At 58.8% G+C, this 27,255-nt stretch overlaps 2 protein-coding genes and 1 pseudogene across 4 annotated transcripts in view; 1 reads left to right on the top strand and 2 right to left on the bottom strand.

Annotated features, from left to right (window-relative positions):
• Positions 1-16,906, bottom strand: part of LOC142825021 (adenylate kinase 8 pseudogene) — a 378,854-nt pseudogene extending 361,948 nt beyond the window's left edge. Inside the window, exon 1 of the transcript XR_016349374.1 lies at positions 16,814-16,906. The product of XR_016349374.1 is annotated as an adenylate kinase 8 pseudogene (transcript). The remainder of the gene's footprint in view (positions 1-16,813) is intronic.
• Positions 1-27,255, bottom strand: part of LOC112547409 (C-type lectin-like) — a 416,253-nt gene that overhangs the window by 44,837 nt on the left and 344,161 nt on the right. The window lies entirely within an intron of this gene.
• LOC142825017 (C-type lectin-like) lies at positions 70-27,255 on the top strand. Its single transcript, XM_089777766.1, has 6 exons — positions 70-208; positions 15,234-15,313; positions 16,555-16,649; positions 21,578-21,718; positions 22,172-22,283; positions 25,294-27,255. Exons 1-6 carry the CDS (start codon positions 99-101, stop codon positions 25,413-25,415), a joined length of 660 nt encoding a protein of 219 aa, XP_089633892.1. The 5' UTR covers positions 70-98; the 3' UTR covers positions 25,416-27,255.

The raw sequence follows: 27,255 nt of genomic DNA, 5'->3' as shown, positions 1-27,255 counted from the left end.
ATACAGCTTGACCGACCGGATCACAGCGCCCCCTTGTGACAGCATCACTAGCTACCTTCTCTGTGACAACCCCAACTTCCCCTCCCGGGCGTCGCTCTATGACTTCCTTTCCGTTCCTGCAGATCGCTGACGGCTGCTGCTCGGTGAACGTCCTTCGGCCACTCGCCCGGCGGCTCACGAGACTCCGGCTCCTTCCCTGCTCCTACAGGTACTGCACCAGCCCGAGCTAACTCCCCTGCCTTCCTTCTAGTGACTGCACCCACCGGTTGCTCTATTTCTATTAGCTCCACCGTATCCACAACAGGGACTCTGACAGGTCTGAACTTTCTCCGACTCCTTGTGTCACTTCCCATCTCTCTGATTCTTCCCAGCAGCCGACCACGGTCTGACCCGTATCCGGCCAGCGACCCCCGGCTGGCAGCCGCTCGCTCTCACCTGCAGCGTGTTTCCTCTGCTGTGTCCTGTGCTTGACACCTGCCCCCTTCTCTCCCTCTCACTCCCGCATCCCTTGGAGAAAGGCCGGTCGCTCCTCCGAGGCCGCAGCCAACCGGGGGGTTCGCTCCCTCACAGTCGGATCTTGCTCCTCTGAAGCGCACTGGGCTTTTCTGAGCCACTGTCATTGACGGGTTAATTTCCTCCCTAGCGCGCTGCAAGCCTCAAGCAGACAGAGAAGGCGACTCCTGTCACCAAATCAGCCTTTTGCTTTCCCCCCGAGTTTCTACCTTAAACTCCTCACTTACAGCCCCCTGGGCTGCCCTGCTCACAGCTGATCTGACTGTCTCTTGGCTGGACTAAACCTCCTCCCTCTTCCTGACTGTAAGTTCTGGCAAAGCTTTCTAAAGTCAGGCGGCAGCATCTCCGACAGCTTCTACTCTTGCCCCTGGGCTGCTCCTCTTACCACAGGACGAGGGGACTGGGCAACCACATGGCAAATGACATTGAATGTGGATAAATGCAAAGTAATGCCGATTGGACGGAATAATCCCGACTACACACACAAGGGCTACGTCTAGACTGGCAGGATTTTCCAGAAATGCTTTTAATGGAAAAGTTTTCCGTTAAAAGCATTTTTGGAGCAAAGCACCTAGATTGGGGGGAGGGAGAGCTCAGTGGTTTGAGAATTGACCTGCTAAACCCAGGGTGGTGAGTTCAATCCTTGCAGAGGCCATTTGGGGCAAAAATTTGTCAGGGATGGTTCTTGGTCCTGTTGTAAAAGGACCTTTCCAGTTCTAGGAGAGAGGCATCTCCATTTATTGGCACAGATGCTTTTCCACGAAAGCACTTTTTGCAGAAAAGCGTCCGTGCCAATGCAGATGCACTTTTCCGCAAAAAAGCCCCGATCACCATTTTCGCAATCGGGGCTTTTTTGCGGAAAACAAATTGGAGCTTTCTACACTGGCCCTTTTGCGCAAAAGGGCTTTTGCCCGAACGGGAGCAGCACCGTATTTCCACAAGAACACTGACAATCTTACAGGAGATCGTCAGTGCTTTTCCGGAAATTCAAGCGGCCAGTGTAGACAGCTGGCAAGTTTTTCCAGAAAAGTGGCTGATTTTCCGGAAAAACTGGCCAGTCTAGACACAGCCCAGATGATGGGGACTAATTTAGCTACAACCACTCAAGGGAGAGACCTTGGAGCCATGGTGGAGAGTTCTCTGAAAACATCCGCTCCGTGTGTAGCAGCAGGGAAAACAGCAAATAGACGGTTAGGAATCAGTAAACAAGGGATAGAGAATAAGACCGATAATATCTCATTGCCCTTATATAAATCCACGGGACACCCACAGCTTCAATGCTGCGTACAGATGTGGTCTCCTCATCTCAGAAAGGATCTCTTGGCTTTGGAAAAGGCTCAGAAAAGGGCAAGAAAATGATTTGGGGTTTGGAACGGGTCCCACATGAAGAGAGATTAAAAAGACGGGGACACGTCATCTTAGAAAAGAGGAGACTAAGGGGGGATAGGATAGAGGTCTGTAAAATCATGACTGGGGTGGAAAAAGTGAACCAGGGAAAGTGATTTACTTGTTCCCAAAATAAAGACCTAGGGATCACCAAAAAATTAATAGGCAGCAGTTTTAAAATAAACAAAAGGAAGTTTTTCTTCACACAGTGCACAACCTGCGGAACTCCTCGCCAGAGGATGTGACAAAGACTAGGACTGTAATGGGGTTCAAACAAGAACTACATAATTTCGTGGAGATTAGGTACATTGTTGGCTATTAGCCAGGATAGGTAGGGTTGGTATCCCTAGAGACTGTGAATGGGTTACAGGGGATTCCCTGTTCTGTACGCTCCCTCTGGGGCACCTGGAATTGGCCACTGTCGGCAGACAGGACACTGGGCTAAAAGGACCTTGGTCTGACCTAGTGCGGCTGTTCTTACGTTATGTAGAAGAGAACACAGTTCAAAACTACAATTTCATTACTGGCCAGCCTAGATAATTAGCTGTGCGTGCTACACTTTTCCTCCACTTTCAGACTCTCAAACTGAAGGCGTCTCTTCAGAGAAACAAACAGGAATTAACACCCCAAACCGGTGTTCACACTTATTTCAATGACCCCAAAGAAACAGGCGAGTGGTTGGGGGCGAGATCCCGCTCTCTTCCCACAATGGCCCTTAGCTGATCGAGAGGCTATTCCCCTGTTAGGACCTGCCAAACTGTTGGGGGAAACTGAGGCAGGTGACTCAAGGGTGCAGCCTGGCAGAACCCAGAGGGCTAAAAAACTTGACCCCCACCCATTCTGAGAAGTGGGGCTGTTCTGGCGTCTTGAAGCCTTTCTGATGGGGTATGTAGGGACACGTGTTCTGCTGCTGCCTCCAGGGCAGGCCACCGAGCTCCGAGTTGCCGCTTCCCTTCTGGGCCCCACGTAACCTTCACCCGCCAGTAACAACGGCGCCTCACGCACCTCTCACTTCAGATCTCACAATTGCTGCCTCCTCTTGCGCCTGCCAGGGTAAACCACAGACCTCTGGCCAGGGAAGGTGTGACGTAGTGGGGGTACTTGCTGGGATGTGGTGACCCCTGCTGTCTGGAGCAAGACCCAGCAGGGAAAGCCTCACTAGGCAGAGGTAAGGCCAAACTTGTTGAACCAGTGGCCAGACACCCCCCATGGAGAGGAACAAAGGAAGGTGGATGCTGCCCTGGCTTGGGGGGCAGGGCTGGAAGAGGGTTAGTTGGTTCCTCGCTGGAAGGCAGGGTATAAGGAGCTGGGGAGGGGGCTGGGACTCCCCTATCTCAAAGGGGGGGCACTGAGGCCTCTTAGCCCCAGTTCCTGTAACCAGATTACATCTGTGCTGCGCTGTGCTGGAGGAGCAATAAACCACCCTCAATTCCACTGGCTGGTGCGGTCTGTTTGTGCCATTTCGGGGTGCAGGAGACGGGGAACCCCCAACGCGCCGTCACACTGGTGTCAGGAGTGGGATGCACTGCACCCCGTGGATGAAGCTCCCAGCGGCAAGCGACAAGGCGCCGTAGAAGCAAGAGCCCTGGAGCCAGGCATGCTTGAGGCAGAGCGAAGCGGTTCCGGGGAATCGTGGGGCGCTGCAGCACTAGACTGGTGAGTCTGCACCAAGGGGCCCAGCGGGCAGATGGCCTACGCCCGACTCTTGAAGGCAGAGCTGGTGAAGCTGTGCAGAGAGAGGGGCTTGCCTGTGCAGAAAGCAACCAAGGCCCAGCTGATTGCCCAGCTGGAAGAGAATGACCAGCCACAGGGCCAGGATCTTGTCCCCAGGGGAAGCAGCCAGACCCCCCCTGAGAGTGTGTCAGGCTCAGAGAGGGGGAGGAGCGCTGGAACCCACCGGAGAGATGAGACAGCGTCTCCCGGGAGGCCTGCAAGCCGTAGCCCATCTAGGGCAGGGGCCAGCCCAGCGGAGCTGCGGCGGCTGGAGATCCAGCTGCGGATGAAGGAATTGGAAGTACAAGATCGAGAGAGGCAGCGACAGCATGAGCTGGCCATGGCAGAGCGGAGAACCTGCGGGGCCCCGGCTGCGCCAAGAGTGGATGGGCCCCAGGGTCCCGGGGCTGCCAGGCGCTTGGAGAGGCTCACGGTGGCCCAATTGAAGGACGTGGGCGACATAGACGGGTTCCTCAGTGCCTTTGAGAGGGCCTGTGGGCTGCAACAGGTCCCCCCAGCTGACTGGCTACAGGAGCTCGTCCCCGCACTGAACCAGGAGGCGGCCGGAGTGCTCAGTCAGCTGGAGGACCTACAGCCCGGGGATTACAACCGAGTCAAGGAGGCCCTGCTGCACAAGTTCGGGCTGACCCCCGAGATGTACAGGAAGAAGTTCCGGGGGGTACAGAAAGGGCCACGGGAAACCTATGTGGACCTGGCCTCCCGCCTGGCGCAATACTGCCGCAAGTGGGTGTCTGGAGTCGGAGCCCAGACCGCAGAGGAGCTGCTCAAGCTGGTCATGATGGAGCAGCTCTATGAAGCGTGCCCACCCAAACTGAGGCTGTGGCTCAAGGACCGGAGACCAGAGAACCCCCAGGAGGCCGGGAGACTGGCGGATGAGTTCACGGAGAGCCGGTCCGGGGGTGAACGGGAGTCCCGGAGAGAAAGAGAATCGCGCAGAGACCGGTTCTCGGCTGAGCAATGGAGAGAGACACCTCCGAGGCGAGCCCCAGGGACCAGGACCAGTCGTCGATACCCCAGAAAACCAGCCAGGGCCCGGGCAGAGCCGACCCGAATGGGCCCACAGAACCTAACTTGCCATCGCTGTGGGCAACGGGGCCACAAGAGGGCTCAATGCACCAGGCGCAAGAACAGGTCCCATGACCTGGGACGTTCCAGGGTTAACTGGCTGGGGTGGGAGGAAGGGCAGGCTGGCCCAGAGGCAGGGGCTGGCCGGCAAACCTCAGCTCAGAGAGAGGGGAAGGATGCTCAGTGCACCTCCCCTGGGAGGTCTGACCCTCGGGAGACAGATTTATCCGTGCACCAGGTGGGGGCGGGGCGGCCCCTACGGAGGGACTGCCTCGTACCCCTGGAGGTGGATGGTAGGAAGGTGACGGGTTTCTGGGACACGGGGGCGGAGGTGACGCTGGCACGGCCCGACATAGTGGGCTCAGACCGTATGCTACACGACACTCAGCTGACACTGAGGGGCATAGGCGGCACCCCCTTTAAGGTACACGTAGCCAGGGTGCATCAGAAATGGGAGGCCAAGGAGGGCCCCAAGGAAGTGGGGGTGCACCCGCACTTGCGCACCGACGTGCTAATGGGGAGTGACCTAGAGGAGTGGCCAGACGGACCCCACAGGACGCTGATCACCACCCATAGCCAGAGCAAGCGAGGGGCTGGCGGCCCGGAACTCGAGGAGGTTCCCCAACAGGGGGCCCAGGGCCCCGTCCCAGCAGACCTAGAGTTGGACCTAGGCAGTGGGGGGAACCACGGCCCTGTCCCAGCCCCAGCCGCTGAATTCCAGGCGGAGGTGCGAGCGGATCCCTCCTTGCAGGCCCTGAGGGACCGGGCTGACCTGGGTGCCGCTCAACCCCTAGGAGGAGATTGCCAGGAGAAGTTCCGGTGGGAGAGGGGATTTCTGTACCGGGAATGGCTTTCCCCCGGGACGGTAGGGGAGTGGGGGCTCCAGCGGCAGCTGGTGGTTCCCCAAAGGTATCGCCGCAAGCTGCTACACCTGGCCCATGACATCCCGTTCTCGGGACACCAGGGGATCCGGCGCACGCGGCTGAGGCTGCTCCAAAACTTCTACTGGCCGGGGATGTTTGCAGCTGTCCAGCAGTACTGCCGGTCCTGCGACTCCTGCCAACGAGTGGGGAAGGCCCAAGACAGGAAGAAAGCTGCATTGAGACCCCTGCCCATCACAGAGGAGCCTTTCCAGAAGGTGGCGATGGATATTGTGGGGCCCTTCAACAGAGCGACCCGGACAGGGAAGAAATACATCCTGGTGGTGGTGGACTTCGCCACCCGCTACCCCGAGGCCGTGGCCCTGCCCTCCATCGAGGCAGACACGGTGGCAGACGCACTGCTGACCATTTTCAGCAGGGTGGGGTTTCCCCAGGAGGTTCTCACGGACCAGGGATCCAACTTCATGTCGGCCCTGCTCCGGTGCTTGTGGGAGAAGAGTGGGGTGCAACACACCTGGGCCTCGGCGTATCACCCCCAGACCAACGGGTTGGTGGAGAGGTTCAATGGGACTCTGAAGCAGATGCTACGGACCTTTATGCACAAACACCCGCAGGACTGGGACAAGTACCTGCCACACCTGCTGTTTGTGTACAGGGAAGTGCCCCAGGAGTCCACGGAGTTCTCGCCGTTCGAGCTGTTATATGGGAGGCGAGTGAAGGGCCCCCTGGACTTATTGAAAGACGAGTGGGAGGGGAAGGTCTCCCCGGAGGGTGAGCTGGTCGTGGAATACGTCCTGACATTCCGGGAAAGACTTGCCGAGCTCATGGGCCTGGCCAGAGAGAACCTGAGCAGGGCCCAGAGGAAGCAGAAGGTCTGGTACGACCGCAATGCATGGGCCCGCGCCTACGCTACCGGGGACCAGGTGATGGTCCTGATCCCCGTGCGGAAGAACAAGCTGCAAGCCACCTGGGACGGCCCCTTCAAGGTGGTTAAGCAGCTGAACGAGGTGAACTACGTGGTGGAGCTGACGGGCCGGACGCGCGGCCAGCGGGTATATCATGTTAACATGATGAAGCCGTACTGGGACAGGGAGAACTTGGTGCTGGCCGTGTGTAAGCCCTGGGAGGAGCAGGGGGAGGACCCCCTGGTGGGCCTGTTCCCTGGGACCGGAGAGGACTCTTCGCTGGAGTCAATTTCCCTCTCGGACCAGCTCACCCCGGCCCAGCAGGCCGAGATCCGGGAGGTGCTGCGCTCCCACCAGCAGCTGTTCTCCAACAAGCCGGGTCTCACCAACCTGGCTGTACACCGGGTGCAGACGGGCACTCACCCCCCGGTGCGCTGCTCCCCATTCAGGGTCACAGGGAAAACAGCCAAGGACCTGGAGAGAGAGGTCCAGGACATGTTGGCCCTGGGGGTGATCCAGCCGTCCTCCAGCCCCTGGGCCTCTCCCGTGGTGCTGGTTCCCAAGAAGGACGGGTCGATCCGGTTCTGTGTGGACTACCGGAAGCTCAACGCCATCATGGTGTCCGACGCCTACCCGATGCCAAGGCCCGACGAGCTCCTGGACAAGCTGGGGGGAGCTCGCTACCTCACCACCCTGGACCTCACCAAGGGCTACTGGCAGGTGCCGCTAGACCAGGAGGCCAGACTGAAATCGGCTTTCATCACGCCACTGGGGCTCTATGAGTTCCTGGTCCTGCCCTTTGGCCTCAAAGGGGCGCCGGCCACCTTCCAGCGCCTGGTGGACCAGCTGCTGAGGGGAATGGAGAACTGTGCCCTAGCGTACATCGATGACATCTGCGTCTTCAGCCAGTCCTGGGAGGACCACGTGGCCCAGGTCAGCCAGGTACTGGATCGGCTGAGGGAGGCTGGGCTGACCGTAAAGGCTGGGAAGTGCAAGGTTGGAATGGCCGAAGTGTCCTACCTGGGCCATAAGGTGGGGAGTGGCTGCTTGAAGCCAGAGCCGGCCAAAGTGGAGGCCATCCGGGACTGGCCTGTGCCCCAGACCAAGAAGCAGGTCCAGGCTTTCATTGGGATGGCGGGGTACTACCGGAGGTTTGTGCCCAACTTCAGCTCCATCGCTGCCCCGATCACAGAGCTGTGCAGGAAGGGGAGGCCCGACAGGGTGGTCTGGACGGAGCAGTGCCAGGGGGCTCTCTGTGCACTGAAGGGAGCCCTGGCCAAGGCCCCAGTGTTGGTAAACCCAGACTTCGACAAGCCCTTTATCGTGTTTACTGACGCCTCGGACACTGGGCTGGGGGCGGTGCTGATGCAGGCGGACGAGAAAGGGGAACGTCACCCCATCGTGTACCTGAGCAGGAAGCTGCTGCCCCGGGAGCGGAGCTACGCGACCGTAGAGAGGGAATGCCTGGCCATGGTGTGGGCCCTGCAAAAGCTGCAGCCGTACCTGTCTGGCCGGCGTTTCACGGTGTTCACCGACCACTGCCCCCTGACCTGGCTACACCAGATGAAAGGGACGAACGCCAAGCTGCTGCGGTGGAGCCTGCTCCTGCAGGACTACGACATGGAAGTGATCCACGTCAAGGGGAGCGCCAACGTCATCGCCGACGCGCTGTCCCGTAGCGAGGGGCCCGAACTTCCCCAGGTCACGAGCGGAGTGACCCTGCTCAGTTCGCTCTCGGAGGGGGGAGAACTGTGACGTACTGGGGGTACTTGCTGGGCTGTGGTGACCCCTGCTGTCTGGAGCAAGACCCAGCAGGGAAAACCTCACTAGGCAGAGGTAATGCCAAACTTGTTGAACCAGTGGCCAGACACCCCCCATGGAGAGGAACAAAGGAAGGTGGATGCTGCCCTGGCTTGGGGGGCAGGGCTGGAAGAGGTTAGTTGGTTCCTCGCTGGAAGGCAGGGTATAAGGAGCTGGGGAGGGGGCTGGGACTCCCCTATCTCAAAGGGGGGGCACTGAGGCCTCTTAGCCCCAGTTCCTGTAACCAGATTACATCTGTGCTGCGCTGTGCTGGAGGAGCAATAAACCACCCTCAATTCCACTGGCTGGTGCAGTCTGTTTGTGCCATTTCAGGGTGCAGGAGACGGGGAACCCCCAACGCGCCGTCACAGAAGGGAAAACCCACCAAGTCAAACCACGGCACAGCCAGGAAACCGGGCCCCTGCCAAGTGCGTCCGAAGGGTCGAAAACGCCTCCCAGGCTAACAGGCCCCTCCGAGACGTCTCACAAGAGCAAACCCATCGGCAACATGGGCACATGGACCACAGGCGAACTCTCCCGACAGCCACGTCACCTGCCTGCCAACAGGCAGGTCTGTGACGGACCAGGCCGAGTCTGGGCACAGCTGAGGGCATCTGCTCAGGGCGAATTGCTCAAATCCAGGGCTCCTTACAGCCCCCAGACTGGTGACCTCTCCCAGTTCTCGGTGCAGGCTCTAGCAGAGATGTTGCAGCTGCTGGTTTAAAAGTTCTTATTGCACATCCTACGATCAGGATGGGTTCACAGGTCTTCCGGGCTCTTCGATCCCTGCAGTGCTGCCTCTGGGATGAAGTGCTGAGCTGAGGACAAGATGGAGTCCCCCACATGGCCTATTTATCCCTCCTTCCTGGCCTCTCCTTGGCCGCAGCCGGTCACCTGGCCCTCAGCCTCTCTCTGCTGCAGCTCTGAGGCCTCCGCCCTCATGCTTTAGGTGTGTCCTTGGCCTATCAAGTGCCATTGTCCCACTGGGCCTCACTAATTAGCATGTCCATAGGCCAGGCTCTGCCCAATGCTCAACCACATTCAGAGAAATATTCAGCTTCCACACAGATTCCTACCTACACACACAGACATTATACACTCACATAAATAGCATACACGGGATCAGCAGACAGTAGCTTCTATTCAGTACCTCACATGGCCCCCTTCTATACCATTCTTGGGGCCAGCACCCCACCTATGGGTGCATCAGCGATCTGGCTGCTCCCCTCAAGATCCAGTAACGTGACACCCCCAATGCAAAACTGATGCAGGACGTGATGCCAGTAACATCACTGAGGGCATCACAGGCCTCCCCATGCTTTGGCTCTGTGTCATCACACGTTCTAACCCAATGTTAGAAACAACAGTACAGAGCCGGATCAGTGTATGAGAACCCAGTTCGCCTAAAATAGGCTTCATTACTGCAAGGTCTGTCATAGCGACAACCACATCCTTGCATTGTCTTAGAATCCCCAGGTAAAACTTGGTAAAACCCAGAACTAATTGGATCTGCCTTTGTAGCATGATCCCCGTGTATGTCAGGTGATTTTGCCCAGAGCTGAAGAAAGTAGTGAATTTATCCAGGCCAGCTCTGGCAACTCTCTGAACCACAATTAACCTTGTGTGAATGCAGGTATTCTCATCCCAAATAGTGTAGGCATTTTTGCACTTATCCACGAAAACAAAATGGTGGCGTGCCTCAGTTTCCCTTTTCTTACAGGACCTTCTGGCTGGAACCTTTTTTGTCCTGTAAGAACTTCCTGGACCAGTTACAAGCATTAACCATGAAATATCAACATCACAATGTCCTTTTACGTCCAGTCTGTCACTGGGCACATTCCCTGACAAGTTACAAGGTGTTTCCAGAACATCAGGCACATCATACACCCTTACGATTCTCTGCAACAATAATCCATTGGTTACAAGAATTAACATCAGTAACAAGAACAATCCTATCTCAGGTGTATACTGAAATTCTCCGTCAGGCCCCTTCTCTGGCCCCACACCATTGCAGTTTTGGCCCTTCAGGTTTAAACTGCAAATCTTCTTGGCCAAAGCAAGTCCTGCCCCTCCCCCTTGTCCTCTGGGCTCTAGGCCTGAAACCTCTGGCCAGACCAAGACAAAGGGCTGGCTGGGTGTGACTCCCTGGCTCACAATGGCCCTGGAATTCTCCCCCTTCCCCCACTCAGTGGGGTAACAGCAGTGAGCTGTAGACTCCCAAGTCTCTCCTCTGGCCACCTCCAACCTCTGTTTCCACATGGAACCAGGTATCAACCTCCCTGATTGAGTATGAGTGTCCACCGTGTCCAGAGATGGGAGCGTAACTGCCATCTCCTGCATCCTAGGGAGAGTGACCACACAGCTGTTCTGCTCTGCATACTTAGCTACACAGTCCTTCTCCTGGATCTGAGACACTAACTTCCCACTCTCCTCCTTCACCTGGGAACAATCCTGTCCCACACACACTGACTTCCCAGCAAGCTGGTCACCCACAGTCACTGGGTTAGCAGCCTGCTCCAATTCTGCCTCCTCTGGAACAACCCTCAGTCCTTGGAGACTTCTCCACCACCATCCACACTGGGTTTACCTAAATCCAAGTCATTGGAGTCACTGCTAACGGACAAATTCTGTCCCTCAGGCACTGTAACAAGTGCCTCACACAAGAAGCTGCTGCCTTTTACAGGCAGAGCTTTCTCCTGAATGCCTTCTCCCAGCAAGGCCCTGTCACCTCCCTCAGTTACTGCAACCTGCTTTCTACAAGCACTGCCAGGACTCTCCTCCCTATGAGCTTCCTTAAGCAGCAGTTCACCCGTCTCTGGCTCCACAGCAGCATTGCCCTGCTGAGCCACAACCAATTCCTCCTGCAATTCCCTTACTCCCTGAGTCATCTCTGGCCCCTCAGGTGGATTCACAGACAATCCCCTCTCAGGCACACAGACAGACTCACAAGATACAAGGTCAGAGGCACCTTCTCCCCCTTTGCAGCTCTCTAGATGGCTGTAAACTTCCTCACCATCATTAGGCTCCAGAGCTAACATGCCCTCAATCTCTCCTTGTGCCCAGGCTAAGGGGTCACCCTGGTCCCACAGAGTCACTTCCCCCTCTTCTAGCAACACAGCAGCATCAGACACAACATCAGGGTCTCCACTGTCTGGTCTCTGGGGTTCTGGCAAGACACTGCCTGGATCTACCCAAGTCCCAGCATCCTCCTCCCCAGCAGACACAAACTTAGAGACACCTCCTTTCTGGGCCTTCTTTGTACCCAGACCCAACTCTGGGACAACAGCCCTGCTCTCAGCCAACACAGGCTGTGGGGCACCTTCCTCAGACAAAGGAAGAAACTCTTCCCCACACACAGACAGACAACCAGAGACAGTTTCTCCCTTGTCCCAACACCCCTGGCTAATCTCAGGCATACAGCTAGCCACTGAGACAGCTTCCTTCACTTCCCCACTGCTACTTCCACCAGCCACATTGCCAGCTTGCACACACTGTGCTTCACACAACTCAATTTCAGCTTGTGCAGGTTCAATTCCACAAACCTCACCAGCCACCAACTCCTCAACTAAAACTTCACTCTGGCCAGCCACTCCAGGCTGCCCCAGAGAAACATTTTCCTGACTTCTGGGCTCTTCCTGCCCTGGTTCTGATTCCAGCCTCTCCTCTGAGGCATCAGACAGGCCCTTGGATTCCTCACCCACAGGCTCACTGCCCCCCTGCACAGACACACAGCCCTCTGCCACAGGCACACATGTAGAGACACTTTCCCCTTGGTTACAGGGAGACTGGCCAGCTCCAGAAAACTTTCTCTGATTTCTGGGCTTTTTCAGCCCTGGTGTTGATTTCAGCCTCGCCTTTGAGGCACTCGACAGGCCCTTGGAAGCCTCATTCGCAGATTCACGGCTACCTGCCACAGGCAAACATCTAGAGACACTTTTCTTTCGGTTACAATAAAATTGACTAGCCCCAGAAAGCTTCCCAGAGTTACCTGTACCCCCCTCACAAACCTCATGCATGTTTCGGGGCTGGGCTACAACATTACCCCTCATGCCCACACGGTCATACACTGAACTTTCAGGAGGACATGGTTCCTTTTGTGCTCCGATTCTTTTGGGTTGCAGTTCAAATCTGGCAGCTTTTCCCCGGCCTTGATTGATTCGTCTGTCCCACTCTGCCATTCTCGCTGCGTGTTCTCGGTCTCGCCTCTGTATTCTCTGCTGTGATAGCAGACGAAACTCCTCCACTTCTCATTTACATCTAAGTTGCATTCTCCTCACTGGATCCTGCTCTCTTATTTCTTCTGCAGCATTTCTGACCATTAACAAAAATGCCAGCTCCGGATTAGAAACTTCCTCATTAAAGGCCATGCCTCCTTCCAAGCACAAGAGTTCCAGAGCCTCTCTGTCCAGACTTTCATACTGTAGCTCACTCATTGCAGCTGCTCTTTACCCAACCAAACTCTCAGTAGCTAAAATCAAATTTAGACAGCGCGGGGTCCTGATCCCAAAGCTCGATTGCCCAAGATCTGTGGATCCTGCCGACTACGCCACTGTGACGGACCGGGCCGTGTCTGGGCACAACTGATGGCGTCCGCTCCGGGCGAATTGCTCAAATCTGGGGCTCCTTACAGCCCCCAGACTGGAGACCTCTCCACACAGGCCACAAACCAGTCCCACAGAGCGCTTCAGCTGCCTGCCTGAAGCCTCCCGAGCAAAACCCCTCCGACACCCCAGCAATATCCGTGCCCCAGATGGCCCCGGGCCTGTACACAGGTGGGGGGTCCTAGCACCCAATCCCACCTACCCCGAACAAGTTCTGTCCGGTTCCAAGAAACCAGCCACAGATCCCTGGTCAATTTACCCTCTGGACCTTACCCACAAATCACGCTGGGCCAATCCTTTAGAATCTAACATCTAAAGGTTTATTATTACAAGAAAGAAAAGCCTGAGAGTGAGGTTGTTAAAGGGATAGTACATTACATGCACCGAATCTCCCAGTTCTCGATGCAGGCTCTAGCAGAGATGTTGCAGCTTCTGGTTTAAAAGTTCTTGTTGCACATCCTACGATCAGGATGGGTCCACAGGTCTTCCGGGCTCTTCAATCCCTGCAGTGCTGCCTCTGGGATGAAGTGCTGAGCTGAGAACAAAATGGAGTCCCCCACATGGCCTATTTATCCCTCCTTCCTGGCCTCTCCTTGGCCGCAGCCGGTCACCTGGCCGTCAGCCTCTCTCTGCTGCAGCTCTTAGGCCTCCGCCCTCCTGCTTTAGGTGTGTCCTTGGCCCATTGAGAGCCATTGTCCCACAGGGCCTCACTAATTAGCATGTCCACAGGCCGGGCTCTTCCCAATGTTCAACCACATTCAGAGAAATATTCAGTTTCCACACAGATTACAGATTCCTACCTACACACACAGACATTCTCCACTCACATAAATAGCGTACACAGGATCAGCAGACAGTAGCTTCTATTCAATACCCCACATGGCCCCCTTCTATACCATTCTTGGGGCCAACACCCCCACCTATGGGTGCAGCAGTGATCTGGCTGCTCCCCTCAAGATCCAGTAACGTGACAGGGTCCTATTCCGGGAACCGTCCCCTTCCCCGGACACCTGGCGGGACGTGGTTTGCACGAGCCACCTCAGAATTGCACCACAGTCCTGCCCTGGGGACCGGGGCTGAAGGGCGCTGCTGTGGGGCGCAGAGCGTCAGACGGTCCCCTCAGCTCGCGGCAGGCGGGGAGCGCGGGAGAGCCCCTTACGGCCCTGCTCCCAGGACGTCAGTTACAGCCAGTGGGTCCAGTATGGGTGGGATTGTCTTGCTTTCCCATAGGAGTTAGGCGCCGTGCTCCTGCCGGCGGGGGGCTAAACTGGCTGCCCAAAAAGGGAGTGTCCAGAGCCCGGCTAGAGACGATGTGGGGCGGGAGGGCAGATGGGGCTGGGTTTCCTGGCTTTCCCCCTTCCAATGTGGGCATGCTCAGTAACACAGCTGAAGCCTCTGCCCTCACTCCCCCCCCATGCTGTCACTCTCTCGCCGCCCCCCATCACAGCATGCACAGGTCGCCCCCCCAAATCCGCACTGGGGCCCCTGCTGCAGGGGGCGTTCCCATCGGGCCCCTTCTGCCTGCCCTGGGGCCACGGCCGACCGCTGTCCACACCAACTATCCCCCCCCCGCCCCAAGCCCAGGGCGTCGGCTCCCCAGACTCGGGCCCTGGAGCGGGCCGTTCCCCTGGGGCTCACCCCCTGCGGGTGGGGAAGGCCCTGGCTGGGCTCAGGGGTTCCCGGGCCAGGAGCTGGCTGAGAACTCGAGGGGCTCCGGGTTCCCAGCAGGAAGCCCGCTCTCCAGTCCGGGGTCCGGGGCAGAGGGCGGCTCCTGCCACTGACACTCCAGCCACGAGCACACAGACCGACTTCCACCCCGGGGCAGCGGTGCCTCCTCCAGCCTCGTCCCTCCCCCGCCGCCCTCCACGTCCCTCGTGTGGGGCCACGTGGGCAGGGGCCACCCCCAGCCTGGGGGGAGGGGCAGCGGGAGGGGGCAAATGCCCCTGCTGAGACCCGCTTGGCTCTCCAATGGGACCCCCTTGCCTGGAACCAAAGGCCCCGGGAGCGACCCAGGACACGCCTGGTCCCCGGCTCCTCCCCACCCGCAGCCCTGGCTCGGGGAGAGTCTGGCCGTGGGGAGCTGGGACCTGCCCCAGGCTGGGGGCCCGGTTCTGCCCCTCAGGCTCGGCGCAGTGAGGGGGAGCAGAAGGGCCCCGTGTGCCGAGGGAGATGGGCTCCGAGCGGTGGGTGCGGGGCAGGATTCCTCAGGCCCTTCCAGCCCGGCCAGACCCCCAGAGAACAGCCCCACCTCTGACCCCCCATGACCTGCCCCATGGGAGGGGGGAGGGGTGGCCCTGGGGGTGTCTCGGGCTCTCCTGGCCCATCTCCCTTGTGTGTTTTCTCCCCAGGGGCAGCGAGAAGATGGGGCCAGTCGCCTTCGTCACCCTCTGCCTCCTCGGCTGCCTGGTCTGCAGCCCCGCGCTGGCAGGTGAGTCCCGCTCGGCCCCTCGAGCCGGAGCCCCCGGGGGCGGGTCGCCGTGGTAGGAGCTGGGACGTGGCTCCATTTCCCTCAGGGCTGCCAGAGCCGCTGCCCGTCTCCTGCTGCTGGGGTCCCTGCCTGGGGGGGCCAGCCCCACGGCCGCTCCTAGGGAGGGGGGAGAGCAGGAGGCTGAAATGCCCCCTGGGGTCGGCTCTTGGGGATCGGGACGGGGGCTGGACAATGTGTGCTCAGCCCCTGGCAGCGATGGGTGTCCATCCTGCCCCCGTGTTCCCCGCCCACTGGCCGGCCCTGTCCCCACGGGGCCCCTCTCCAAGGGCTGCCCCAGGGCTCCTGGCTCCACTCCAGCTCCTCCCCCGTCCCGCCCCTGGCTGGACTGCCCCATGCCCGGCACATTGTGCCTCTGTCCTCCCACATGTCTGTTCCCCCACCCCCGCTGGGATAGGGCTCCCCCCTCCCTCTGCCCTGGCCCTGAGAGGGGCAGTGCCCAGCCAGTGTTCCCTGCCCTGCCCCACGGATCCCTGCTGCCCCCCTCTTTGTGCCCCACCTCCTGGGCACCTCTCTCCCCTTCCCTCCCCCTCCAGCCCCCCAGCTCCTTCCGCCCAGCCCTGGGCCCCTGCTCCCCAGTTCTCCTCTGCTCGACCCTGTGACCCCCCCCCAGCTCTGCCCCTTGGTCCTGGTGCCTCTGTCCTGCCCCTCCCTGCAGCTCCACAGTCTCCCCCCCCCCCGGCCCAGGACGGGGAGAAGCTCAGGCCGGCAGGATCCCTCTGCCCGAGGCCCAGAGCTGAGTGGGGGAGCCTGTTGCTGGCTGGTCCACGTTCCCCTTCCCCAGACGGGGAGTCCCTGGGGCTCTCTGCCATGGGCCACTCCTATCAGAAAAGGGATGGCGCAGCCTCCCCTGGGTCCTCGTGCCCCACTGCTCCCACCCCTGCGCTGACCCTGGCTGTAGCTGTTGAACGGGCACGTGCCCCCGGGGCGCAGACGGTCAGTCGGTGACTGGGCCACCAAGCAGGGGTGTCTCTGTGACGTGGGTGTGGGGCCGGAGAGCCCTTGGCCGTGCACAGCCCGTGCGGTGGGGCGGAGGGCTGTAGGGTCAGAGCCCTGGCGTCCTGGCATGGATGTTCCACGCACAATCCGAGCATCCAGCATTCGCCTTCAGGCCTGGAGCGTCCCACAGCTCTGAGCAGGCGCTAACCACGGGGCCTCCCGCCCCCCGGCCCCTCTCTCTGCAGGGGCACGAGCAGTGGCCTGTCCCAGTGGCTGGGAGAGCTATCTCGGCCACTGCTATGGATACTTCACCCAAGAGAAAAGCTGGGACGAGGCTGAGGTGAGAGGCTGGGGGCAGCAGGCTCAGGGTGCTGGGCTGGAGGCTGGGACTGGAAGGGTAAGGCTGGGTGGCAGAGGAAGGGCGACCTCCAGAACCCTAGACTCCTCGGCGGGCAGAGTCCTCAGGAGTCACCGAGTCCAGCCCCTGCCCAAGGCAGGACCAACCCGACTCCATCAGCCCAGCCAGGGCTTGGTCAAGCCGGGACTGAAACACCTCTAGGGATGGAGATTCCACCCCCTCCCCAGGGAACCCATCCCAGTGCTTCCCCCCCACCCAGGGAAAGAGTTTTTCCTAATCTCCAACCTAGGATGCTCTTTCCTCTCTTGGGGTATGTCTACACTGCCACCCTCGTTCGAACTGGGGTGGCTAATGTAGGCATTCGAAGTTGCAAATGAAGCCCAGGATTTAAATATCCCAGGCTTCATTTGCAACTTCGAATGCCTACATTAGCCACCCCAGTTCGCACTAGGGTGGTAGTGTAGACATGCCCTTGGTTAGGTGGATCCCATCTCTTCCTAACAATCCTTGTGCCCGGAACAGAGTCCCATGGTCGAAGAAACCAAAGCCCTCTCTGCGACACCACCTGCACAGCCACGCAATTACGTCCTCAATTTGACGATCCCTGCCCAGTCCTTTCCCTTCAACAGGGAGGATGGAGGAGAACACCACTTGCGCTCCAAATTCTTGGATCCTTCTTCCCAGCGCTACATAATCCGCAGTGACCCGTTCCAGGTCATTCTTGGCCGTATCATTAGTTCCTACATGGAGAAGCAGGAAGGGGTAGCGATCCGAAAGTCTGGTCAGTTTTCGAAGACTTTCGGTCACATCCTGAATACGAGCTTCTGGTAAGCAGCACACCTCTCAAGATTCCCGGTCTGCACGGCAGAGGGATGGCTCAGTCCCTCTTAAGAGGGAGTCCCCAAGCACCACCACCCGTCTTCTTCTTTTCGGGGTGGTGGTCGTGGAACCCCGATCCCTAGGGCTACGCATCCCATGCCTTCTGGTAGATGGGGGTCTCCTTCTGATCTCTTCCCTGAGAGGTCTTTGCCAAAGCATTCTGCACCGCAGTGCCTGTGCAGAGAGCCTGAAAGAGACTACTCTACAGGAATGGGGGATCCCTGAGTTGGCCTTCTTTTCCTAGAGGTTACATGCTGCCAGTTTTCTTCCTTGTCCTGTACTGCCCTGGCTGGCTCTTCAGCCTGCTGCACCTGCAGGATTAAATGCTGCCTTCTAGCGAGGAAGTCTGCATCCTCGCTGATGGAACGGAGGGTCGACACTTGGGCCTCCAGTCCTCTCATTTTTTCTTCCAAAATGGCGACCAGCTTGCACTTCGTGCAGATGAAATCCCTTCTATCCTCCGGGAGGAAGACAAACATGGCGCACACTGTGCAGGCCACAGCAGCAGACCTGTCACCGCTGCCTTCCCTCGAAGAGACTCCTCAGCTGGTATTTGTATTGCCCTGAAGCTTCAAGGGGAGAAAAGAGAGAGAAAGAACAAAAAGCAGGAAAACCTCCAAACTGGGGGGCTCCCCCCAAGGCGAAATCCAAGGCAAGCCCCCCTGTCGGCTGTTCACTGCACTCACTCTGGCTACCTTTGTTGTAGGGCTGCTGGCTCCAAGCAGGAGGCCCGTCTCCAAGCCTTGTCTCCAATCCAATCAGCCCATCAAGGCACCCCCCGGAACAAAGCCCACCCAGTTCACACTTTCCAACCTGCCAAACACACCGTCAAGGAAACGATGGCAGGCAGGCAGGTCCTCCAGGTCGCTAGGAAATGGAGCCTCCATCAGGTCCATCAAGGGCCCTGGCCAGTCCTCAGCTCCCTTAAGGGCCAATACAACCTCCCACCTCGGGGGAGGGGTCTGGATCCTCCAGCAACTGGGCTCCCACTGGGCTCCTGGGTCCGTCCCAACTTGTAGCAGGCTATTGGGGTGAGACAAGACTCTGCCCACCGAAGCTGAGGAAGGGGTCCTCCCTCTCAGGATCTGTGGGTGCCCACTCTGCCTCATGACATCTCTATGAGTGTATGCAGTTCTTTTTGGGATCCCTGTTAGTCTTGGCCTTCACAGTAACCTGTGGCGAGGAGTTCCACATGGTGACTGCATGGTGTGTGGAAACAACACCTCTGCTCTGCTGTAAACCTGCTGCCTAGCGAGATCATTGGGAGCTCCTAGTGGTTGTGCTCTGGGAAGGAGTAAATAGCAGCACTTCCTCCTCTGCTTGCTCCGCACCAGCCATTTTATGGAGCTTTGTCCTATCCCCCAGAGTCGTCTCTTTCCAAAAGTCCAGCTCTTAGGAATCTCTCCTCATGCGGAAGCCAGGCCAGATCCTTAATCAGTTTTGTTGCCTTTTCTGAATCTTTTCCAATGCTAAGGCAGCGGTTTTTGAGCTGGCGTGACCACACTTGGACACGGTTTCCAAGAGGTGGGCATGTCATGGATGGATACAGAGTCACAATTATATTTTCTGTCCCTTTCTCTATCCTCTTCTTACTGATTCCCAACCCTCGTTTGCTGTTTTTCACTGCTGCTGCTGCTGCACTCTGAGTGGATGTTTGCGGAGAACTCTCCTCAGTGACTCCGAGATCTCTCTGGAGCGATAAGAGTCCAGAGTCCATTGGTTAGGTGCAGAGCTGGGAGTCGGTCTCCCAATGTGCGTCACTTTGCATGTATCCACCTGGATTTTCATCCAACATTTTGTTCTTGTTGCTCAGTCACCCAGTTGTGAGCTCCCCTTGTGACTGTTCCCAGCCTGCCGTGGCTGCACCTGGCCTGAGTAGCTCTGGTGTTACGCACGCCGGCAGCACACGGGAACTGCTGCCAGGGGGTCCGGCAATACGCCGCATTTATCGAGGGTGCAGCTGAAACGTTACAAACAGCACGTGCGCCATTTGCACACGCACACGCCAGCGGCTGCAATCGGTCGGGTGGCCCGTCCGGCTGAACACAAGCTGGGATCCGGGCCTCAGCCAGACACGTGTCCGATGCCCCCTTGCTGCAGAACGGCCAAAGCCTCCTCCTCTCGCCTGTCTGCCTGGCGGTTCTCCCTCAGGCAGGCCTGTGGGTCTTGCTGGGTCAGCGGGGTTCGCCCATCCCAGATCAGCCCTTCCCCCCGTCCTCCCTCCTCACCGATGTCTGGAGCCTTCGTCCCAGCCTGGCGCGGAGCGTTCGTACAGCGGCTCCAGATCTCGCGCGTTGCTTCTCCTTTGGGCCTGTTCCTCGCACGTCCAGGTCTGTGCCCGGCCCTGTGGCCCCCGGGCTGCCCCGTTCCTTCACGTCCTTCTTCTGCAAGGCCCCCAAGACCCACATCCGTGATCCCTTCCCCAGCCCCTCCCCACGTGCCCCCCAGCTCACACGGAGCAGGGCAGGAAGTTCAAAGTCTCCCTTTTACTGGGGTCAGACAGACGGCTCCTGGCAGCTGGGGGAGATTGGGGGATACCCAGAAGGTTCCTGTTGGCGGGGGAAAGCGGGGGGCTGAGGCAGGCAGGAGAAGGACAGAATACCCCTAGCAATGGGAGCAGGGCGGACTGGAGGGAGATGGGCCTGGAGGAGACAGATGGGACCCTCCCCCACTCTGAGCTCCTCCTCATTCCCTCAGTCTCCCCATCCCCCAGTCTCCTGCCTTGCATCCCCCGACACATCCCCACAGCCCTGCCCTGACTCCTGTCCCCTGCCCCACACACCCAGCCCCCTACCCCGATGGACTGGGGCAAAGACGAGTAAGTCTGCTAGCTAACAATAGTATCAAACGAGCATTTCTCTCACTGCTCTTCGCCAGGACGGCCAATGTCTTACGTTATGATACAGCTTCCCTGTGCTCAAACCCACTGACAGAAACCTAGCTCTGACCTAACGGGCCTGAACATTTCATCCCGTGCAGCTGACACGGTGTCACCGGCAGATTTCACCAGCTCACTGCTCGCCCCTTTCCCCAGATCGTTTTTAAGTAGGTTGAATAGGATGGGCCCCAGGACAGACCCTTGGGGGACCCCCCTAGTTACCTCTCTGCACTCGGAAACTGACCATTGATTCCTGCCCTTTGTTTTCTGTCTTGTAACCAGTTCTCAGTCCACAAAAGGACCTTCCCCCTTATCCCATGACAACCTAATTTACACAAGAGCCTTTGGTGAGGGCTCTTGTCAAAGGTTTTCTGGAAATCCAAGTATTCTCCATAGACTGGATCCCCCTTGGCCACATGCTTTTTGACCTCCTCAGAGAACGCTAGTAGATGAGTGAGGCAGGATTTCCCGTTACACAAGCCATGTTGTCTCTGGCTGTTCTCACAAGTCTTGCGCGCGTGTAAAACCTCTTGTGCCCCCCAGTCCTGTGCTTGCACGCTCCAGGCTCACACTCATCCTGGTGCAGCACAGCACGGAGAGCTCCCAGACACTGGCTGGTGCCTGCCCCCTCCTAGCTGTTCTGACCGGCTCCAGGGCTCCGTGCCCAGTGGTGGGTGGGGCCGGCTCGCTGGGCCCTTGACGGCGCCCTGGCACTGGGCTGTGTCAGTCACACGGGGCTCATGGCAGCCCTGCCCAGTGTTGCCACCTACGTCACTATTCACCGCCCAGCCTCGCCCTCCCCCCCACAGGCTGCACCCGCAGTGATCGCCCCCCACCCCCCGAGAACGTGGCTCAATCGCCCAGGCAGGAACAGGCCCTGGGGGCGGCTACGCAGCAGCAGACCCGGGGCAGGCCGGGGTCAGAGCCGAGCAGGGGCCGGCCCAGGGCCAGGGGAGCTGTGTCTGTGCCCAGAGCGCAGGGGGCCAGGCAGGGGACGGGGTGGGGGGAGGCTGCTCTGCCTGCTCCTGCCATTGGCGCTGGGAGGGAGGGGCGCTACCCCGGGGGGGCGGGCCCCAGGCCTGTGCTGGACTCGCCCCTGCTGCTCCCTGGGGGGCAGAAATGGGGTAACTGGCTTTGTCCCTTCTTGGCCCAGGCCGAGTGCCAGGAGCACGGGGAGGAGATCCATCTCGTCTCCATTCTCACTGACGGAGAAAGTACCAAGCTGGCCGGCTATGTCAAGCAGCAGCAGGCAAAGACTGAACCCGTCTGGATCGGACTCTCAGACCCTGAGCATGTGAGTGCCCGGCGCCCGCTCCGCCTGCAGCCCCTCCCCGGTCCTGGCTCTGTTCCCTGCTCAGTGGGGGGCTGTTGTGGGGCGGAGGGGTCCCACGAGAGCAGGATCTCCAGCGGGACGGGGTGAAAACAGGCTACAGCCGCCTGTGACGTCAGTCCCAGAGTCAGTGCCCAACACCCGGCGCAGGGCACAGCCCGCTGTGACTGACATCCACGGTGACACTCGGCCCAGGGCTGCTGGGCTCTGACTGTTCAGCCCAGACCAAGAGTTGCCCCCCCGCTCCCGAGACGAGACGTCTAGACGAGGGTGTGGGTAAGGGGCAGCCCCTCAGGCCGAGAGAACAGGGATTTTCATGCTTCCAAGGGCTGGGCGGGTCCTGTCCTGGGGCCCCTGGCTCCGGGCCCGTCGCTGGGTCCGTGGGGCTCACGGGGTCTCCGCCCTTTGTCTCTGCAGAATCGTTCCTGGAGATGGGCCGATGGATCCCTGGCCAAATTCAGCGCCTGGAATAGGGGGCAGCCTGATCCGCCAACTAGAAACGAGCACTGCGTGGTGTTAGAGAGACCAGGTGAGCCGGCAGCTCAGCCCCCACAGAGCCTGAGACACGGACCCGGCTGCCCAGCGGCTGCAGGGCCGACCCCGGCTCCTCTGTCTGCCCTGCCCCCGCCGGGGAGAGCAGTCGGGGGGCTGACCCGGTGACATGCTGCCCCCAGCATCCCGGGTCTGTTCACGTCTGTTCCTGTGACAGGCACAAGCGCAGACACACGTGTGCCCCCGACCAGGGAACGGCTTCGTCAGGGCCCAGGCCCCGTCCCCTCAGCTGGCTCCTCCCCGCAGAGCCCGGCCTGTCGCTCCAGAGGCCGTTAGGTCCCGCGCTGCTTTGTGCCTGCTCCTTCAAGCAAACCAGCCTCAGCCCCATTCCCCCCCTGCCCTCCCCCCCAACCCTAACGAGAGTCGCTGAGCTCCTGTGCTACCCAGGGGAACTGGCGCAGGGAATGAAGCGCTCGAGGGGTTTTCCACCGTCCTCTGGAGTCAGGAAAGACGCACTCCCTGGGTAACTCTGCGCCATGTGGCCGTTGTGCCGGGGTCAGGCCTGCTCTGGTTCCCAGCCCTTTGTTTACACTGCGAGTTACGCCCGGGGTGCCAGGGAGTCCTACAAACACCAAACTTTGCCAGCGTTAACTTCCACGCAGTGTGCAGCGGCGGTCAGAAAGGCAAATAGGATGCTAGGAATTATTAGGAAAGGGATAGAAAATAAGACCCAGAATATCTTAGGCTATGTCTACACTGCAGGCTTCTTTCGAAAGATCGCGTCTAGACTGCAGGCGGATCTTTCAATAGAGGAAATCCGCTTTTTCGAAAGAGAGCACCCAGCGAGTCTGGATGCTCTCTTTCGAAGACGGCCTCTTTACATTGAAGAATGCCTTCCTTCGAAAGAGGAACTTTTGAAGGAAGACGTTCTTCCTCGTGAAACGAGGTTTACTGCCATCGAAAGAAAAGCCGCGTTCTTTCGAAATAATTTCGAAAGAACGCGGCTTGAGTCTGGACGCAGGGGAAGTTTTTTCGGGAAAAGGCTACTTTTCCCGAAAAAACCCCTGAGTCTGGACACGGCCTTACTGCCCCTGTATAAAACTATGGTACGCCCACATCTGGAATACTGTGTACAGATGTGGTCTCCTCACCTCAAAAAAGATATTTTGGCCTTGGAAAGGGTTCAGAAAAGGGCAACTAAAATGATTAGGGGTTTGGAACGGGTCCCATATGAGGAGAGGCTAAAGCGACTGGGACTTTTCAGTTTAGAAAAGAGGAGACTGAGGGGGGATATGATAGAGGTCTATAAAATCGAGTGGTGTGGAGAAGACGGATAAAGAAAAGTTATTTATTAGTTCCCATAATATAAGAACTAGAGGACACCAAATGAAATTAATGGGGAGCAGGTTTAAAACTAATAAAAGAAAGTTCTTCTTCACACAGGGTATGTCTACACTACCCCGCTAGTTCGAACTAGCGGGGTAATGTATGCATACCGCACTTGCTAATGAAGCCCGGGATTTGAATTTCCCGGGCTTCATTAGCATAAGCGGGGAGCCGCCATTTTTAAATCCCCGCTGCTTCGAACCCCGTGTAGCGCGGCTACACGGGGCTCGAACTAGGTAGTTCGGACTAGGGTCCTATTCCGAACTACCGGTACTCCTCGTGAAACGAGGTGTACCGGTAGTTCGGAATAGGCACCCTAGTCCGAACTACCTAGTTCGAGCCCCGTGTAGCCGCGCTACACGGGGTTCGAAGCAGCGGGGATTTAAAAATGGCGGCTCCCCGCTTATGCTAATGAAGCCCGGGAAATTCAAATCCCGGGCTTCATTAGCAAGTGCGGTATGCATACATTACCCCGCTAGTTCGAACTAGCGGGGTAGTGTAGACATACCCACAGCGTGTAGTCAACCTGTGGAACTCCTTGCCAGAGGAGGCTGTGAAGGCTAGGACTATAATAGAGTTTAAAGAGAAGCTAGATAATTTCATGGAGGTTAGGTCCATAAAAGGCTATTAGCCAGGGGATAAAATGGTGTCGTTGGCCTCTGTTTGTCAGAGGCTGGAGAGGGATGGCAGGAGACAAATCGCTTGATCATTGTCTTCGGTCCACCCTCTCTGGGGCACCTGGTGCTGGCCACTGTCGGCGGACAGGATACTGGGCTAGATGGACCTTTGGTCTGACCCAGCACGGCTGTTCTCATGTTCTTATGTTATAAAATGTTCATAAATGACCCCCAAAAACCTTTGCTGAAGGAAGGAGAAAGTCACAAAGCTGAGCAAGGGCCTGTCCAAGGCTGCCCATGTAACCTTAACTCTGCCCCTGGTACGTGTGTCTTGGCACAGTCGTCAGGGACAGGCTCTGTCCATCAGTCGGGTGCTGGCAGGTGGGCCCAACTGGGGCTGCCGGGCCTGGATGGGGACAGAGTCAAACAGCAGCAGAACCCGCCCCCAGGGAGCAGGGCGCTGAGAACGGCCCATGCGCCCCACGGAGCTCCCTGCGGCCTGGGGTGCTGCTGAGGGGCTGAGCCCGCCCCGCCCCAGGGCCGCCCTTCCCCCGCTCTCTGGCCACGGGGGCAGGAATCCACTGCAGGCAGCCGGGCAGGGCAAGGCCAGCCCCAGAGCAGGGGGAACAGTGCCCGAGGGAGGACCGTGTTCCGTGCACACTGGCTCCTGGGCAGGGGCACGTCCCCTCGGCCGGCGGCTGGGCTCTGTCTGGAGCAGATTTCCCGGGGCAGGTCTCTTGCTGGCCCCTGCCCTGTGGCTGGGCTGGAGCAGGAGCAGGAGCAGGAGCAGGAGCACCCAGGCCAGGGGTCTCCTCGTCTCACGGAGCCTCCGTGTCTCTTTGCAGGGTGGGGCTGCTCCCTCTGGGTTCTCAGGCTCCATCCTGCCCCCTCCCCTTTGGGGCCGGGCCCAGGGGCTGGGAGCCTCCCCCAGGGCACAGAACGGGGCAGGAGAGGGGCTGCTTATGGCCAGAAGGGCCCAGCTTGCCCCTACACGCCCCCCTGCCCCCCCCCCCCCCCCCGGCTCATTGCTGTTTCTCCCTCCAGATTTTAAAAAATGGGATGATTATCCCTGTGACCGGAAGTTCCCGTTTGTCTGTAAGCAAAGTGCCGGTGGGAGGAATCGGGTCCCTCCAGCGGAGCGAGTCGGGTCCCTCCGGCGCCCCTGAGCAACCAGCTCCGCCACCCTGGCTGCAAGGTCCCTGCTGCAGAGCCTCGCTGTGTGACACGCCCCCCCCCCCATCGTCCCCCCGCTCGCCTCGGCTCCAGAACCCCCGCGCCGTGAAATAAACGTCCCCTGAGCAACCAGCTCCGCCACCCTGGCTGCAAGGTCCCTGCTGCAGAGCCTCGCTGTGTGACACGCCCCTCCCCATCGTCCCCCCGCTCGCCTTGGCTCCAGAACCCCCGCGCCGTGAAATAAACGTCCCCTGAGCATCCAGCTCTGAGCGTGTCCCTCCCTCTCGTGCCTCCCCCTGCCACGGCAGCCCCGCGAGTGGCCCAGCCCAGCACCCCGGAGCCACCCTGCGGGGAGGGGGGACGGGAATGACCCAGGAGTGAGGCCAGGCCCTCTGGTAACGCCCCGGGGCTCCGGCGCTCTGCGGCTGGCTCCGTTCGGTCCCGCTCTCTACGGTGAGTGTGCGGGTGCTGGGGGTTCTAGTCCCGCACTGGAAGGTGTTTCCTGGCTGGGGCCTCGCGCCTCTTAGGGGTGTTACTGCAACATCAGCCTCTTCTTGCCACGTTCTGTGAGCCGGGCCTCTGGCTCCCAGCCCAGCTTTGCTGTGCGTCCGCAGAGACCTGGGCCCTTGTGCCTGGGCCCCGGGCGCCTGCCTGCGACACCTGGGCCGGTGGGTCAGGCCTCTTCGTGCCCCGCTGCAAGGAGGGAACATAGGGGGGTGCTCAGAGACTCCCTTCTGAGGGGGCGGAGGCGCCCATCTGTCACCTGACATGTCGTCTCGGGAGGTGCTGCCTGCCAGGGGCCTGTACCCGAGACGTCACGGAGGCCTTGGCGAGGATTATCCGGCCCTCTGACTCCTACCCCACGTGGGCACTAATGATACTGCGAGGTGTGACACTGGGCGGCTCAAGGGTGACTCCAGGGCTCTGGGGGTCCGGGTGAAGGAGTTTGGGGCGCAGGTGGGATTCTCTTCAGTCCTTCCTGTCAAAGGTCGGGCCAGGCAGAGACAGGTGCATCCTGGGGGGGGAGGCCTGGCTGCGAAGATGGTGTCGCCAGGGGGGGCTTTGGCTCCCTAGACCACGAGCTGCTGTTGCAGGAAGGGCTGCGAGGCAGGGATGGCGTTCACCTTTCGAGGAAGGGGCAGACCGGATTTGGACACAGACTGGCTAACCTAGTGAGGGGGGCTTTAAACTAGGTTCGACGGGGACAGGTGAGCAAAGCCCACGGGTAAGTGGAGAACATGGCGACCTGGGAGACGGGTCGGAAATGGGAGGGAGCATGGGCTATAAAAGAAGAGAAAAAGGAGGGACAAGGCAGAATTGGGAGGCAAGGTCAAATTGGTATCTGAGATGCCTGTGTACAAATGCAGGGAGTGTGGGGAATAAGCAGGAAGAACTTGAAGTGCTAATAAATAAATACAACGGTGACATAGTTGGTATCCAGAGACTTGGTAGGATAATACACACGATGGGAATATTGGTACCGGAGGGTACAGCTCGCTCAGGAAGGAGAGGCAGGGTAACCAGGGAGGAGGTGTTGCCTTATAGATTAAAAATGTACCCACTGGCCGGAGGTGGAGATGGCCAGAGGAGACAACTTGTTGAGTTACTCTGGGTTAGATTAAAAGGGGTAAAAAACAAGGGTGATGTCACTAGTGGTCTAGTACAGGCCACCTACCCGGGCGGACGAGGCTTTTTGGAAACAACTCCCAAAATCATCCAAAGCGCAGGATTCGGTGGTGATGGGGGACTTCAACTCTCCAGACATGTAGGGAAACTAACACAGCGGGGCGCAGACTAGCCAACACGTTCCTGGACTGCATTGGAGACAATTTT

The sequence above is a fragment of the Pelodiscus sinensis genome, chromosome 1, assembly GCF_052426305.1.
Source record: "Pelodiscus sinensis isolate ZL-2025 chromosome 1, ASM5242630v1, whole genome shotgun sequence".
Classification (NCBI taxonomy): domain Eukaryota; kingdom Metazoa; phylum Chordata; order Testudines; family Trionychidae; genus Pelodiscus; species Pelodiscus sinensis.
Note: the sequence above shows the minus strand (reverse complement) of the source record. Positions and strands in the feature narration are given on the sequence as shown.

Bases quoted from the DNA above. Each gene is read 5' to 3' on its own strand.
- LOC142825017 (XM_089777766.1), top strand. From the start codon at position 99: ATGACTTCCTTTCCGTTCCTGCAGATCGCTGACGGCTGCTGCTCGGTG. The intron at 209-15,233 runs GTACTGCACCAG...TTTTCTCCCCAG, and splicing joins CTCCTTCCCTGCTCCTACAG to GGGCAGCGAGAAGATGGGGC. The intron at 15,314-16,554 runs GTGAGTCCCGCT...CTCTCTCTGCAG, and splicing joins CTGCAGCCCCGCGCTGGCAG to GGGCACGAGCAGTGGCCTGT.